At 40.4% G+C, this 15,628-nt stretch overlaps 1 protein-coding gene across 1 annotated transcript in view; it reads left to right on the top strand.

The window, feature by feature from the left end:
• LOC137106818 (thyrotropin-releasing hormone-degrading ectoenzyme-like) overlaps positions 1-4,627 on the top strand; it is a 142,692-nt gene extending 138,065 nt beyond the window's left edge. The window contains exon 20 of the mRNA XM_067490769.1: positions 503-4,627. Coding sequence (XP_067346870.1) covers positions 503-655 — 153 coding nt within the window. The 3' untranslated portion in view covers positions 656-4,627. The remainder of the gene's footprint in view (positions 1-502) is intronic.
• The last annotated feature ends 11,001 nt before the right edge of the window (positions 4,628-15,628 follow it).

The following is a 15,628-nucleotide window of genomic DNA, read 5'->3' as shown; positions in this document are numbered from 1 at the left end:
TTCTAGTGGGTTTCTTGCTATGATGTAGAAGAATTGACTGACCTGCAATGAACCCAAACTCCAACCCCTGACCTGTAGCCAGGAGTCAGTGTTGCACCTACAGTAACGGATGCTCTTGTGTGAGGGAACAAATACCTGCAGCAGAATAGCAGAACATTAACAGTTTTAGACATTGTAGTATTGTTTGCACCTCAACAACTGGTGACCTTTTCATCCCATTTCAATGGTTCCATAATCTAGTGCCACATTCAGGAGAACATTAACTAAAGACATGCACTACTGAAGAAGTTATGAGTAGATAAATCATCAGTACGTTGTTTGCTCTGTGAAACTCTTTCATATTAGGGAGTAGCAATGAACTTTCTGCTTTTCTTTTCTGTTCTAATGCTGGGGGCTTTAAAATTCTAATATTCGGATTCCTTTTCTGTCATCTCCCCTTCCTCCTTACTCAACCACGCACCACTGTTCCCTGTCTTTCTCTCTTTTCCCTTTCTTTCATCAGTTAAAGGACTTCATCCAGTCCAGTGGTGTGGGGGCTGGGCCGGCTTTGCCACGGGCGCTGGAGATCGTAGAGGGAAACGTGCGCTGGCACCGTCTCTATCGACGGCAGTTTTACCAGTGGTTGCGCAAACCTCCGAGTCCCGCTCTCGGCTAACGCTCCGTCTGCTAGCTAGTGTGAAGTTACTGCAAACTTACAGATGCAGTCAAATTGAATAGAAAATCTGACTGAAGAAATAGACACTGACACCTGACTGGTTATTCAGCTTGTTTCTCCACTGGTTTTGTTTCCAAAGAACTTCAATTTCGAACACATTTAGTATTTCTTGGCCTAAGATGGTTTCACACTGAAGACACGTTTAGATGACTAAAGCTGCCCATCAGTTACCCATCAGCTAAGCTTAGTTCATCTGTAATTGTGTACAAATTACACATTCATAGGGTTTTCTCTCACGTACATGCTCGCAACCCCTCCACATAATAAGGGGTTAATGCAGCACAAAAAATAAACGACCATAATTCCCCAAATTAAACAAAGGAAAACATTCTCCTTAAGAAAAGCATATTCACGTCTAAACCCACATACCTGTTATTTTGTAGACAGGAGACATTCATAGGGTTTCTCTTGCTTACATGCAGCACTATGTCACACACTAGCATGTGGTCTCAAAAATACACAATTACATTACAGATTCTACTTTGAACCAGTCTCGACAACTTATTCTCTAATTACCAGGTTTACGCACAAAACGTAACAAAAACAGCAGCCTACCACGTGTAAAACTTAACTCTACAACTGTTGAACAAAACCTTTAACAAAATACATTTTACGCTCTGGATCTTTACATTCTCATATGAGTGAAATCTCCACAACAGATTAACAAAGTTATGAACACAAATGGAACTGACATACACACAAAATGTGTGGCACCGGAAGTGACCCTGCCCGCCAAAGTAAAAGTCTCTGCATACTTGTATGGGATTACAGGAGTTAGCAGTGCCCTGCACATAATATAGCACAACAACATTACTCCCCTACGCAGGTACTTAGGTTAATGTGAACTTTATTGGCTCTGTTCATTATTTTCTCAAAGCCTTTACGGTGGTTTAAACTAACATCTCTATAACAACGTTAGGATGACTGAGAACCTTCAATGATCGGAACAGCTCGGCTCTTCTTTTAACTCATGATTGTAGAAGTCGTGGAGATTAAGGACTTCGGAAAATTTGTGATAATAATGGTGAACAACGATGTGATGCAGACATTAAAAGCCAAAGTTTTGATTCCCAGCAGCAGCCAAAATAGTGTGAAGCAGGGCAATCTGAAGCTTTCCTGCTCTGTCTGCCTGACAGACTCTCATATCTGATGTAACAGTCTTCACTGGTCTAAAAATCAAACCCTGACTTTTGCAAAACCATAAAATCTTCTTGACCTGAAAGCAGCCAAAGCAAATCTGGGAAAATCTTCCAGCTTAAAGTGTTTTCTCCTCAGAGAACATGCAGTCTCTAACATGACATAACGTGTTGATGTGTCATTGTCTGAATAAGGCCACATTTGTTTTTCTTGCTCCTTTCAGCTCCAGTCCAAATTGCTCACTATCTAGACGCCCACAACAGTTTAAGTTGCAACTTGCTGCAATTGCTACATTAAACCAGCAGACAGTAAAAGATTTCCCAGCAGTCTGTTGCACGTCGATCATTGAACAGAGCTATAATTAACACTACATGGACTCAGTGTCCTCTGATCACAGCGCTCAGAGGACTCATTGAGACTCATTAACGCTCTACAACATTCTAACTGTTTCGGCTTGATATTAAAGAGCAGCTTTGTGTTGTTGCTTTTTTCATGATCAAAAACTCCAACAGTTTGGAAAATATTAGTAGGTCTGGCAGATTTTGTTGGAGCCTTTTAAATATAAAAGCACATCATAAACTCAATGTAGACAAATTGTTTTCCACTCAAAGGCAGTCACATTCTCGCTCTGTCTGATCAAACAAACCTGGAAAGTATTCAAGAGAGATTTTAAAGTGAAAATGAATGAATAGGACAAGGGATGTACATAGTAAGGAGACTGTAATGGAGACTGAATCTGCCATGGTTAGTCTTACAAATCTCTCCATAAATCTAACAAATGATTCAGTTACCACTCTGCCATGTGTACAGTGTCTGTGTCTCCTTTGCCATCTAGAAATATGTATGTGCTTAGCTAACATTAGGCAGAAAGATCAAAGGCTTGTTAAAAAATATAATGAAAATTCACTTTTAATATACTTTTCCCAAAATCTCATTTGCAAAAAGTAAGGTTTCCCCTTATTTAGTGGCTACATAAAGCAAGTAATAAAGTAACGGTAGTTCCATAAGAAACTTTAGAAAAACTAATGTACTGAAGGACCCAACAAATGGACCAGTGTGTGCAGAGAACCTTTTTTTTGTGTGTGTGTGGAAAAATGAGTAGAGTCGGGGAACAATAAATGATATGACAACCTTTCTGACTGACTGCACCTTGGAGAAAAAAACCTTGACCAAATAAAAAAATCTAATATCTCTGTGGTTTCATGAAGCACAAAACCCAGAAAGTTGCTGGATGAAGCATCTTGGCCTCAGCTGCTTGACAGAAAGTAACGTTTTGACACCAAATTCAAAGAATTTCTTTTTAGCCAATCAACAATTAGCTTTCAGTCAAACCTTTTTTCTTTCCCCAGAAAGACAAATAAGACACAAAATTGAAATCACCGATTGAAGAACTGGGGTAACAAAATCACTGACAAAACGTCTGTTATCTATCTTTATGTTGAGTGTCATTATATGCAGATGATGTGGCTTTTTGAATGAGACGTGGACGTGAAAGCTTCAAGCTTCATCGTCTGTGAACTTTTACAGCCGGAAAGACTGGACAGTGTGACCAATTCTACAGCACAATGGATTCTGTAGCGTGGGGGAATTCACAGTGTGATGGGAAAGTCCACAAGGCTGTAAATGTGGTGGATTCTTCACTTGATGGAAATAATGAAATGCATAGTCTGAGAGTCTTTACTAGGCCATTTTGGAATGTTACGTCGTGACGGGTTCTTCCGTGACAAACGTTGACAGTGACAAGTTATAAGATGGATGCTGCTTTGTGAGGCATTTTATGGCCCGATGGAAATCTCTGCAGCGTGATCAGTACTTAAAGTCGTACTCTAACCTCCAGAATTATGATTATGGATGTTACAACGTAATGGATTTTCCAAGGTGTGGACGTCCTCTTTTTTTTTTTTTCTCCCCATGAGAGTTTTAAATGTAACTGATACTGATGCTAAACTGAACTGTATATGGAGTCGCCGGTTTTGGAAACATAAACTGCTAACAATATACACTTTTAGGACTTTTTTCAGGGCCAACTCAAAGACCAGAAACATCTTTGGAGATGTGAATCGTAAGAATTTTGGAAAATGAAGCTTAATGACTGAAAAGGCTGGTGCAGTGAACCTTTGGAGATAGTCCTCTTCTGTTAGATCCGGCTTTGATGTTATTAATTGAGCCATATGTGAATTAACGAACTGCTGCCTGCTTCTATACACTGTGTCCAGTGATGTGTGTGTGTGTGTGTGTGTGGGTGTGATGAAAATGATGATGATGATGAAGACAATAGCAGTGATGACGACTGCTGCACCGTTCATTCTAATTAAAGTAATGAAAATTCCGTTTTGTATGGTCATGATTATGACGAGGGCAGTGCTTGATGGTGGAGTGTTAATGAATGATAATTGTTCATTATGTGAAAAAGTGAATTAATATTATAATAATCAATATGCTAATTATTCAGTGGATTTTGAACCTTTATTGTCCTGTCAGGGAAATTTGGTTTACAGAAGCACATGAGAAATGTGTCCCATGTACCATAAACACTATCAGTCATACAAATATGTTATTTGAATTTCAATGTGGATTCTGAAGATGTTGGATAAAAATGCTGTTCTTTATGATCGTTATGATCATGTTGATGAGGTAAAGTTAGAGATGATGGCAACTTGGGACCAAAATGTGATGTGAATAGGAAGTCTCCAAAATATTCAATCCTACTTCCTGTTTGCACTACTGTGGTTTCCTGTGTTTTCTTATTGAATGACATTAAAATGGTTAAACATGTGTGTAGTTCTGCCCTATTTTCTATATGTTACTTAATACAGAGTTAAGTTTCTTTCGCTTTTGTCTATTGTAGACAAATGGACACAAATCTTTGTGACCAGAGTGGCAAACAATCTCTCCACTAAGGAAGATGATTAAATATGCAAATTACCACCATTACTAAGGTCAAAGCACAGCAAATCAGAACAACGTTGTTTATTAGGGCTTGTTCATATTGGCTGGGGCTCCTGAAAAATGCCAGTTTTAGAATATATATTTTGATGTATTCATGTTCACAATTCCTTTTAACAATATTCTGAATGTGACTTCAGAGTTTTGGATGACACTATTGCTCCATAGTGTTGCCATCAAGATTGGTAATTATGGTAATTATGACCACCTGCGCAATTTAATTAACCCAGAACAGTGGCTCTGCCATGAATTCCACATTTACCAGGTTAAAATCTCTCAGTTTGTAGGTGGAAACTGTCAGAAAGGTGAAATTCTACTGTTTATTATCGAGGTTAAAGTGGATGGTGAACTTGTGCATTATAAGTAGAGGTGGTTCTAATGTTTTGGCCGCCCTATTTAAAATGAATGAGGTGGTCATAATGTTAATGCCCTATTGGTGTATGTACTGCAGAACTGAGGAATCCTCAAGTGCCCTTCCTCTTTAAAAAAAAAAGTCAGTCTTCACATATCAGACATGAAATTTGTCTTTCTACTCAAACAAAAACCACAGAATTCTGTCATAACTAACCCAGAATTTGACACAGATCCAATTCATTGTTCAGTTTTCCCGACAGGTTAAATTGTGACTGCTGTCAGCACCTCATGTGACAGAATTGGTGATTCTGGTTGAAAATGCCCCGAGAAGTGTTTGGTTATAAACTGTTTAAAATGGAATAATTTGGAATCGTTTTTGTTTTTGGGATGTTTGAAATCTAAACATCTAAAGCCCCTTTATAAAAAAAAAGTCTTGGTTTCTTTACAGACTAGTTAGGAATGTCTGTGTACACAGATGCTTAACTTGTTTTCACGCAGGAGCCACATTAGCAGTGAGCAGTGTCACAGCCGACTATCAGCTTATAACAGCTGCTGTGGTCCTCACTCTTCAACACCACTGCTACAAATGTGTGTTTGCTTGTAAGCTACAGTGTCTTGACTTTCCCCTGGTCTGCCAGCTGCTTCCAACAGCTGCACACAACTACACAACCCTCAAAGGCTGAGAGAAAATAATTTGAATCACTTCGATACAATGTAAACACTGCAGAATTAACTGTGACAAACAGTAGTAGTACTAGTGGCAGTAAAGTTTGTCGTTGTCTTTTACCACCGGTTGCCATGGAAACATTGTGAACAGTGAGGTGGCCCACTTTTCCAAAATACATCACGACAAATTGCAGCTGGCACAGGGTTTATATCATTTAACTCCAGGGAAAAAGACTGTGACTGGGATTCAAACTAGCAACCTCCAGAGCTTTATCCTCAGTGATGTATGACTGCACTGTTTTTCCCACGGCATCATGGGAAATCACACCGTGGAGTTCACACTCTGTGTGTGTGTGCGTGTGCGTCTCTGTGCGTGTACGGAGATTAATGGGACTCGGAAAGGATGTGACAGAGAGAGAAATGAGCTAAACAGATGACAGAGAGAGAGGAAGAGGGGAGATAGAGGAGTAGTTTTGTGTTTTATGAATGAAAAAGAGACAGTCAGCCACTTTATACTCAGACCAAACTGAACCTGTCATGTTCAAGACAAAAAGAGTTTATCTAAGAGGAGCTGAAGGAAGGAACCAGAATGAAGGGAATGGGAGAAGAACATTGGGATTAAAGGGAAAGTGGAAAACTTATAGAAAGGTGGATGAAGAAGGAAGAGAAGAGCAAAAACAACACGCAGAAAAGAGCATTGATAGAGAGAATAGCAAAAAAAACAGAGACATGGAAAGTAGGAAAAAGAATACAAAGGAACTCAGGAGGGAGGATATAATCATAAAGGAAGGAAATTAAGGTGGATTACAAATAGTGGACCATAATTGAAATGAAGGCACGAATAAAAAGGAAAGAGGTATTTAAAAAATGGAGGTAACAAGGGCAGAGGCAAAGGTCAGGAGAAGGAGAAGGAGGTAAAGAAAGGAAGAGTCAGAGCAGCAGGGTGTAGGTTGTTATTCTTTCTGTTCAGAGAATTCTGTTTTAGATAACACACAGAGGACAGGAAGACAAAGAGAGAGAAAACTAATTCATTTTCTGATAAGTATAATCCATGGTTACCCTGGCAACAGCTTCACTACAGTCAATGGAAAGAGAGAATAAGAAAACAGTTCTCCATTACAGCACTGCACTGTAAATACTATTAACTCTCGTTCAACTTTAATAGAAAACTTCAAAGCTTAAAGGTAATTTTCACTTTGCGTCAGCTGCCAGGAGCAGTGGAGCCATCTTTTTACTTTCAGTTTGTTTATGGGAAATGGCAAAAGGATCACAGCAAGAAAACTAATCAACCACAAAAACAATGTTGTTTTGAAACTCAGCTGAATGTTAAATCATATTAACTTAGCTACTGCATCTTTTTGTGATCCTGCAAAGCAATTTCCACATGTGCCGCAGTGACGAGGGAAAAGTCCGCTACAGGTTCCTCTCGGGGGCATCACCACAGGGGGGGGCAGGGATGGCACTGAGCTGCAGCCGCCTGAATGTGGCAGGGTGGCCACACCTGGTGGGACAGGTGAGCAGTCTGCATGGCAGGCTGCTTTGTAAAAGCAGGTAAAGACGCTAAGTTTCGTCCACAGGCGATTTTAAATTTGTGCCTCCACTGCCCACTGCTCTATAACAAACACACAGAATTATCACCTTTCTGACAGCTTCAACCAAAAATTTCATGGCAGAGCCGCTGTATTGGCATTGGATCGTAATGTGATGCCGGATCGTGTGTGTTGGCTGAAGTGAAAAACGTGTTGTACCTACAATAAAAAATGTAACAAAGTGCAAATGAAACTGTTACCATGTGATTTAAAAGTTAATACAGAGACAAAAACTAGCAGCTGATGAAAACAAGTGGAGCAATAAAGAAAAAAAACAACATTTTTCTCACCAATTACTGCATTATTTAAATAGCCACCATCACCAGCTGCTTGCTTTCTTTGCCAGTTTGCTCAACGTTCTGGTAAAATCTCTATCTGTATTTGGACGGAAACGCTCTCCTCTCTGCTGCCTCAGCAGGAGTTAGACAAGCTTTCAGTACGTATGTGAACTGTGTGTGTGTGTGTGTGTTTACTGCATGCACATCAGCTCAGTTCTCCATTTTCTGAGTAATTAAAAATCTGCTGTGACCTCTGAGGAACTTTTGTTTTGTTGTGGAAAATCATTTTTTGTGTTGCACTGCAGAGACTCATATTAACTCTGAAAGTGTGTGTGTGTGTGTTGACAGTGGATTAGTTTCCTCTCTGACAGCAGCAAAACAAGAAACAAAGATAGTGTCACACTGACTCCTCCTATGTGCTGCTCCCCTCTCCCCCTCAGCTCCTCTCTTCCTTTCCTCTCCTAGCCTCCCAGCTCCTCTCCACCTTATTCCCTCTCTCCTCTCCTATCTGTTTTCGTCCTAATCCTCCTTTCTTCTCTTGCTGCTTCATTTCAATATGAATGAAAGCTGAGCTGATTTTCCTTCAGGCAAAACACTCATATATACACATTCTCACTAAATATTCATTTGGCTTTTTTATTTTTTTGTCTCTGCAAAATGAATTAATTTAATTCATGCGGTGGCTGTTCGCTCAGGAGGTTGAGGGGTCAGCCACCGATGCCAGAGCTGGGAGTTCAATCCCCTTTGGGCAAGACACTGATACAGCTGCCATCATCTGTGTGTGTGTGTATGAATGGGTGAACTGCAAAGCACTTTGGGAACCAATAAGGTAGAAAAGCGCTATAAGCGCAGACTATTCATTCATTCATATGTCATTTTCTTCACACTTAGAGGCGTCATGTCTGTGCATGTGCTTCTACTTTAAAGGCAGACAGATAAATGATACAAACCCATTTGTGTTGGACGGGGTCATACTTAGTATCCTCTGTCTTTGTTTGTGACAAATGAGGAAGAAATTGCTGCAGCGGGGAGCAACAACAGTTTTCGTTTTTTTTTTTACCATGGCAACAGGAGGCTGGTCCTGAACCCAGCTGCAGCAGCTGTTCGTGAGTTCTGATTCAGCCTTGTTACAAAAGAAGTGGATAATTACACATCACTAAATCATAACAGGCCACAGCACACAAACTGCATCTTAGATACTGTAGCGCTAAATACTGACACTGTGTGTCTCACGTTCGTGTAGCAAATTAAACCAAGTGGATTTGTGGATTTCATATTTAGAGTTTGGCATTCATTAAGGCTCCACACTGGCTCAGAGCGGTGTGGCCATGTGCAGAGCTAAACACAAGTGTAAGGGTGGTCTGAGACGCAGTTAACGGTAGAGCTTTGTAGTGTGAACGCAAACGGATCCTGACGTATCCTCAACAAGGACGTTACAGGAAAACGCATCATCAGAAGGTACAGCTCTAATAGTCTGATGTATTTACTTTGCACATGACCTTTTGACCTTTTAGCAGAAGCCTCGGCCGCACCAAATGTGCACAGGCTGCGTGTGTATTCAGTGCTTTCATAAGGATAAATGAGCACCATGTTTTAATGTAGTATCCAGATCTCATAGTACATCCATGGAGCTATTCTCAGAAAGTTTTTTCCTTCAAAATTACTTCATAATGTCTCAACTAAATACATTTAATGAACATGACGCACATGAACAACAGGATAATGAAGTTGGAATTTTCAAATAACAGCTGATGATGCTAATTTATGACAGACATGTTTCTCACCATGAACGACATAAAAACACTGGAAGATAATTGTGTTGTGCTTGTAAGACCACAAGCAGATATCACACAATCAATCCTGAGCATTTTGATCCTTGAATCTAAAATTTAAATCTAGGATTTAGCAGACACTCGAGATTGTTGTGTGATGTGGTGAAACTGTTTTTCCACAGAGCGGTGACACATGGAGAGATCCATTCACAGAAATCCAAATCACCACTGGAGGCAGAGAGGAGGATGCATGTTAATCTGGTCAGTCTGCAAACACACACACATCGCTTTAGCTCATTCTTTGAAGAAAATAGGACATTTTAAAATGAGTTGGCAGCAGCAACACATGCCACACACACACACACACACACACACACACACACACACACACACACACACTTGTTCTCAGTTTTTAGGTTTGTTTTGTTTTGGAAATTAGTATTATTAAAAGTATTTTACATAAAAAGTCCTCAGGCACATTTTCTGTGCAAACAACACACACACACACTCACACACACACATTGCAGATGAGTTGGTGCAGCCACACACAGCGTGTGTGAGAGCAGGGGTCTCACCCTGCTGCTGTAAACATTTACATCTGCCCACGTTATGACACTGACTGACTGCAGATCTACTTTGGAGCCTTTAATTCGTCTTCCTGCCTTCGATTGTTGCATTAACACACAAAGGTCAAATCACACTGACCGTGTCTACGTGTCTTCAAGCTGCATAGCCGACAGGCTGGACTCTGTGACCGTAAACAACTCGCCAAACGTGCACTTACAGTTACTGTGACATGCGCACACACAGCTGCATATACTACGTGTCCATATCAGGGACGTATATTTTTTCATCTGCACAGTCTGCCAGAGCCCAGATGAGACACAAACGGTCTGCAGCCTTAGTTATGTGCAAAAACTGTAAACCAGCTGCACTTTTCATACTTTCAGTGTCCTTGACACTGTTTATGTGAAGCACCTACACCCTTTGGTTGTTTTTTTTTTACTTTTTGACGTTGAAACACAAAGAAAGGAGCTTTTTCCTCATAGTTGCTACTGTCCAGATTCCCCATGTGTGTGTGTGTCTCTTGTTCATGTCAAGTCAAAATTTAATTGCCGCCAAAACTGAATAAAAACTCAATGATTGGTCGGTTCCGGCTCTTGGTCTGGACAGGATAGAGTCTGGATCCAGACCCGGTCTGTGGTCCACTTATTGGTGACCGCTGAGATAAGGCATTAAGGAAAGTGTGATTCCTTCTTTATTCCCATTCCTGTCCAGGAAGGTCCATCCAACAAACTCCTCTACTCATAAACTCATCTATTCTTTTTTTTCTTTTTTTGAGTTTGTTCTCGTATTGATTTTGATGAAATGAACGTCGATTGGTCAGCTGTTTGCAGGTTGCAGAAGAAATCCGAGATGGTTCTTTATCCAGAGCAGCAGAGCCAGACTAAAGGACAGACGTGTTTTCAGCAGCGAACACAACATTTACCATCTAAAATGATTGATACTGACATTTATAGACGTCTTTGTGGCCTGTTAACTGAATAAAAACCTCCCTGCTGAAGATGAATTAAGATGCTTGCTGAGGTTCAGAGTGACTCCTTTTAGTTTTTTGTTTGGTGTCACCATGCAATTTATAGAACAATGCTGAACACTGAAAAATCAATGGGCTGTGTACAAAACCCTTCTCCATCTGTGGAGATAAATAATAAACTACACCCTGTAACCACAGATACACAGAACAGCACATCTACTGAGCAAATGTTAGTTTTAAACACCCGAATTTGAATTTCAACTTTTTTTGTAGAATCAATGGATTTCTAATTGGTTTGATTAGGTGTAAGTGTAAGTGTGCGCACTGAAACAATATTTAATCAATAATGTGGACAGCGAGGCTCACAGGCGGCGGGGGGTGCTGAGGTAAATTGAAATGTTCTGAGAAAATTGGTTGTTTCCTTGAGACAAGTGGAGGAAACACAAGAAAATGACAGCTTCTTTGTGTGTGTGAAAGTGTGTGTGTGTGTGTGTGTGTGTGTAGTAATTATATTAGCAGTCAGGGTTGATGGATGATTGAGGTTCTATCTGCAGCCAGAGGCCCTGAATGCACCACGGCACCATTAATCTGACTTGGCTGCACTGTTTGTGTGTCTGCGTGTGTCAGCTAGAGTTCATATGTAGCAGCTGAGTACAGTTCAGGAAAGTTCGAATATAAAACTCACGTCTCTGTCAGAGTCGCTCACTATGAAAGTCCATTAATGCCAGCGTCACTTTAGCCAAATGACTGTGCACGGTTCAGATTGACTTTCTCAAACTTAACTTCAGAACTGGTTGAGGCAAGTGACTCAATTGATTTGAGTTTGGAAACAACAGGAGGTATTTTAGGAGGGAATAATAGTTTGAACATGAGTCTAATCTGTTACAAACACACACGTGTTGTTTATTAGCTACAGCCAATGTCCAGTCGTTTTAATGATGAAAATGATGCTAATTGTCATAAGAACAAAAAAAGACAGTAAAAATAAAACGAGGCATCTACATGTAACACACAATGGCTCAAAGTGCACCGTTTGTAAAATGTGCGTTTCCACAGCACAATTTGTTTTTTCGCATTACATGTACCTGCAAATAAAAGGCTGCAAGACTTTAGTGCTGGAATGAAACTGTGACTGTAGCTAAACATGATCAGAAGAAGCAGCAACTCACTCTTGGTGCTGTGGAACTGGCTAGTGTACTGATTTTAGCAGAACTGGAGGTACATGTGGAGGATGCTCAGAGTTTTGATAAAATGGCCTGATCATTGTATGAGGATTACAGGTCCCTTCAAAAGTATTGGTACAGTGAGGACAGTTCATTGGTTTTTGCTGTGCACTCAAGGCAACTTGTTCAAGTTTTGTGTCTTAGCTGCTGTACATACATCCAGCAGCCACAACATCAACACCACCTGCCTAATGTTTTGTAGATTCCCATTTTCTTCTAAACCCTTCGAGGCGCGGACTTAGTTAGAACCCAGAGGACCCTTCTGATTGGAGGGTAACTAATCAGAATGAACTGTGCCTCTTAAGTAGTAAGAAGTTCCTGTAGCTCAGCTGGAAAGGCAGTCATCCATGGACAACAGGGTCAGTGGTTTGATTCCCGGTCCCACGTTGCTATGTGTCTAAGTGTCCTTGGGCAAGACACTGAATCTTGCACAGCAGCCACCACCATTAGATTTACCATTTACCTTTAGTAAGAAAAACAGCCATTCAAACGGAAGCTGCAGGTGGCTGAGGATTCTGGAAGCTTGTTAAACACCTATGTGAACACGGGACCGTGTGTCTCACAGTTTTGTGTCTATAATGTTGAAAAATTGGCATTTATCGAAATAACAACGAAGCCCCTGTGAGAAGACGCTCATTAAACCCACATGAGATCGTTCTGGCTTTTGCAACTCTGATTCGGTGTGAAAAGGCTTTATAGGCTTTAAATGTGTCAGATAATAATACTAATTATAAACAGTCAGGCATCGACACCTACGTCGCACACTTAGTTTTTAATTGCACGAATTCACTTGAATACGACACACCTCTCTGCTCTTGCTGTCTCTAATGAGTGGTTTCACTCTCTTGTTGTAATAAAAGGTTTGGGAGAAAGAAAATGAAACCTTCTTTTCTCCGGCTGTCACACGGCAATAGTTCTCAGTGTGTGTGTGAGTGTGTGTGTGTGTGTATGTGAGACACAATATTACCATATCAATAGTTCTGTCCTCCTTCCACCCACTTCTCCACTTTCTCTTTCTGTTGGGATGTAATTGTGGACGATCATCAGACAAGCATTGTTATCAACACACACACTCACACACACACTGGGACCAAAACAGATCCAAGTCGCTTAACTGGAAGGAGAGATGTGAAAGAAGAAAAGTCTTGCAGACATACTGTACTCGAGATTTCCCTCCAGATAGGAATGAATTCCAGAAACAGGAAGTTCATCAACTCTAACACGAAGCTACTCTGATTTTAATGATTTAAAAAAAAAGAAACAGCCGCCTGTGGGGATTTTATCACCAAGCATGAATGAAGACAAAGCGGCAGTAACGATGAAACCAATGATTATTATGGGAGAGAATGTTTTTTTTTAAATCTTTGAATCCTGATCCATTTAATTAATGTCAAAGTCCGAACATTTATTATAAATATAATAGTCTAACACAATTAGTTCAATGTAAAGGATTGTAGTAAAATTACACCTATACTGAATCTGGAAGGACACGTTACTGGTGAACCAGCATCCTGGACAAAAAAAAACACTCCAGTCAGCAAAATTCTGAAAATGCAGAAGTCAGGGAACAATTACTAGTCGTCACATGTCTCCTGACGTACAGTGGAATCCATCATGTGGAAATGGAAGGTGATCACACAAGGAGGAGACAAGTGAAGAAGACTTCTCTGACTCCTCTGAAGGAGCTACAAGCTTCAGCAGCTGAGATGGGAGAGACTGGATGGACGGCTGACTACTGCAGCTCAGGGTCAAAGCTCAACTTTAATCTCGTCAAACTTTGAAAGATTCCTCCATTTGAGTCCCGACTCTCAGACGCGGCCTCTGAAAAACTCTAGCTGATCTTTAATTTGACCTTTTCCTGTTCTCCTTACGAAGCGTCAACCGCTGAATTTATCTCCGACTTTATAGAGTAAATGAACGTTGTTAGGGAGGTTTTGGCAAATTATCAATTATGTTGTGGTTTTGTTTACCTGAGATCAATTTGTAGAGATTTGTTTTTACTGTGGCATTTACGAATCCTGTTCTTTTGACTACAGTTTCAAAAAAGCTTAATTAATCCAACGTTCAAAGTGGAAAAGCAATAAAGCATGAAAAACGCCCAAGGACACCCAGAGCTTTGTTTTTTATTAATTTATTGTGTTACTCTGCCATTGAAACAAACACTGTGCGTTAATACGTGTAGTGTGACTGTGTGTGAGTAATTGGCTCCTGCAGGAATTTACCACTCTGTCATGTTTCTACCGACTCCTGCAGCTCCTACTGCACCTCAGGTGTCTGAGGAGGTCCCTAAAGGACGAGGATGCACCGAACTAAAACATCGCCAGGATCTGGACCGAAATCAGCCTCTTCAGCAAACTGCAACTGACATGTTTGACAGGAAGTGACTCCATGTTAGTCGCTGGAAATCAAACTTCAATCAAAATTTTATCTAAATTTTTATCTTTTGCAAGTGTTGGGGCGGCAGTGGCTCAGTTGGTAGACTGGCCGCCCACCGGCCATACGGTCCCCATCACATGTCAGGGTGTCCCTGGGTGAGACACAGTGTCACTCCGAGGCCTGGTAGAAAGTGGGGAGGTTGCATCATGCGAATGGGTGAAATAGAACCAGAGTAAAGCCCAGAATTTAATTTGTAAAAAAGCTGCGTTTTTATTTGCCCCAAAATGCAACAAATTCAAAGACATTTTCATTCCTAACAAAACTGGGCCCTAAAAGAGGTCGACAAAGCCGAACTTCAAGTACCAAAAAACCAAACTACAACACAAGTTTTAACCATCAACGAGACAAAGACAGCAGAACGGGGATGTTGAGAAAGAGAAATAAAGTTACTACAGCTTAAATAAAACCACTTAAAGTATTGACAAAGCAAAATTAATCAAATGTGCATGTTACATAGGAAAATTGTGTGACAACAAATAAACCTAGATAATACTTAAATGTGCTGCTTTCTTTTAATTATCACAACTTATAAACTTGGTGAAAATAGGATTGTCTGGCCCTTCGGCATCACTTCCTATTCTGGACCTTTATTTTGTAGCCCTTTTCTCCACTTCCCTTTCTCCCATCTGGTTTTTGTTGGTATATTCTGATACTTCAGTTCCAATTTCCAAGTTTCATGTCTAGCTCCTTTAGTTCACGTATGGTGTTTATTTTCTGTCCTTGTTAAGGTGAGAAAATTTGTCATTCCATCGCCTTCCTTTTCAAAATAAAGTTCAGTTGTAGAACCACAATCCCTCTCACTGTGTTTACACTTGGGTCCATTCTCACACAAAAGTCCCCAACAGATGCCATTTTCCTTGTGTGTTTGCTACAATGGCTGGTGGCTGTTGTGGTAAATGAAATAAAGTGTTTTTAAAGCATCATGTCTTCAGTACAAACCACTGAGCTCCTTTTACAAGTGGAAATAAAAATTAAAAA

This window comes from Channa argus, chromosome 21 (genome assembly GCF_033026475.1).
Source record: "Channa argus isolate prfri chromosome 21, Channa argus male v1.0, whole genome shotgun sequence".
Classification (NCBI taxonomy): domain Eukaryota; kingdom Metazoa; phylum Chordata; class Actinopteri; order Anabantiformes; family Channidae; genus Channa; species Channa argus.
The sequence above is the reverse complement of the archived record's forward strand: the minus strand, read 5'-3'. Positions and strand labels throughout refer to the sequence as shown.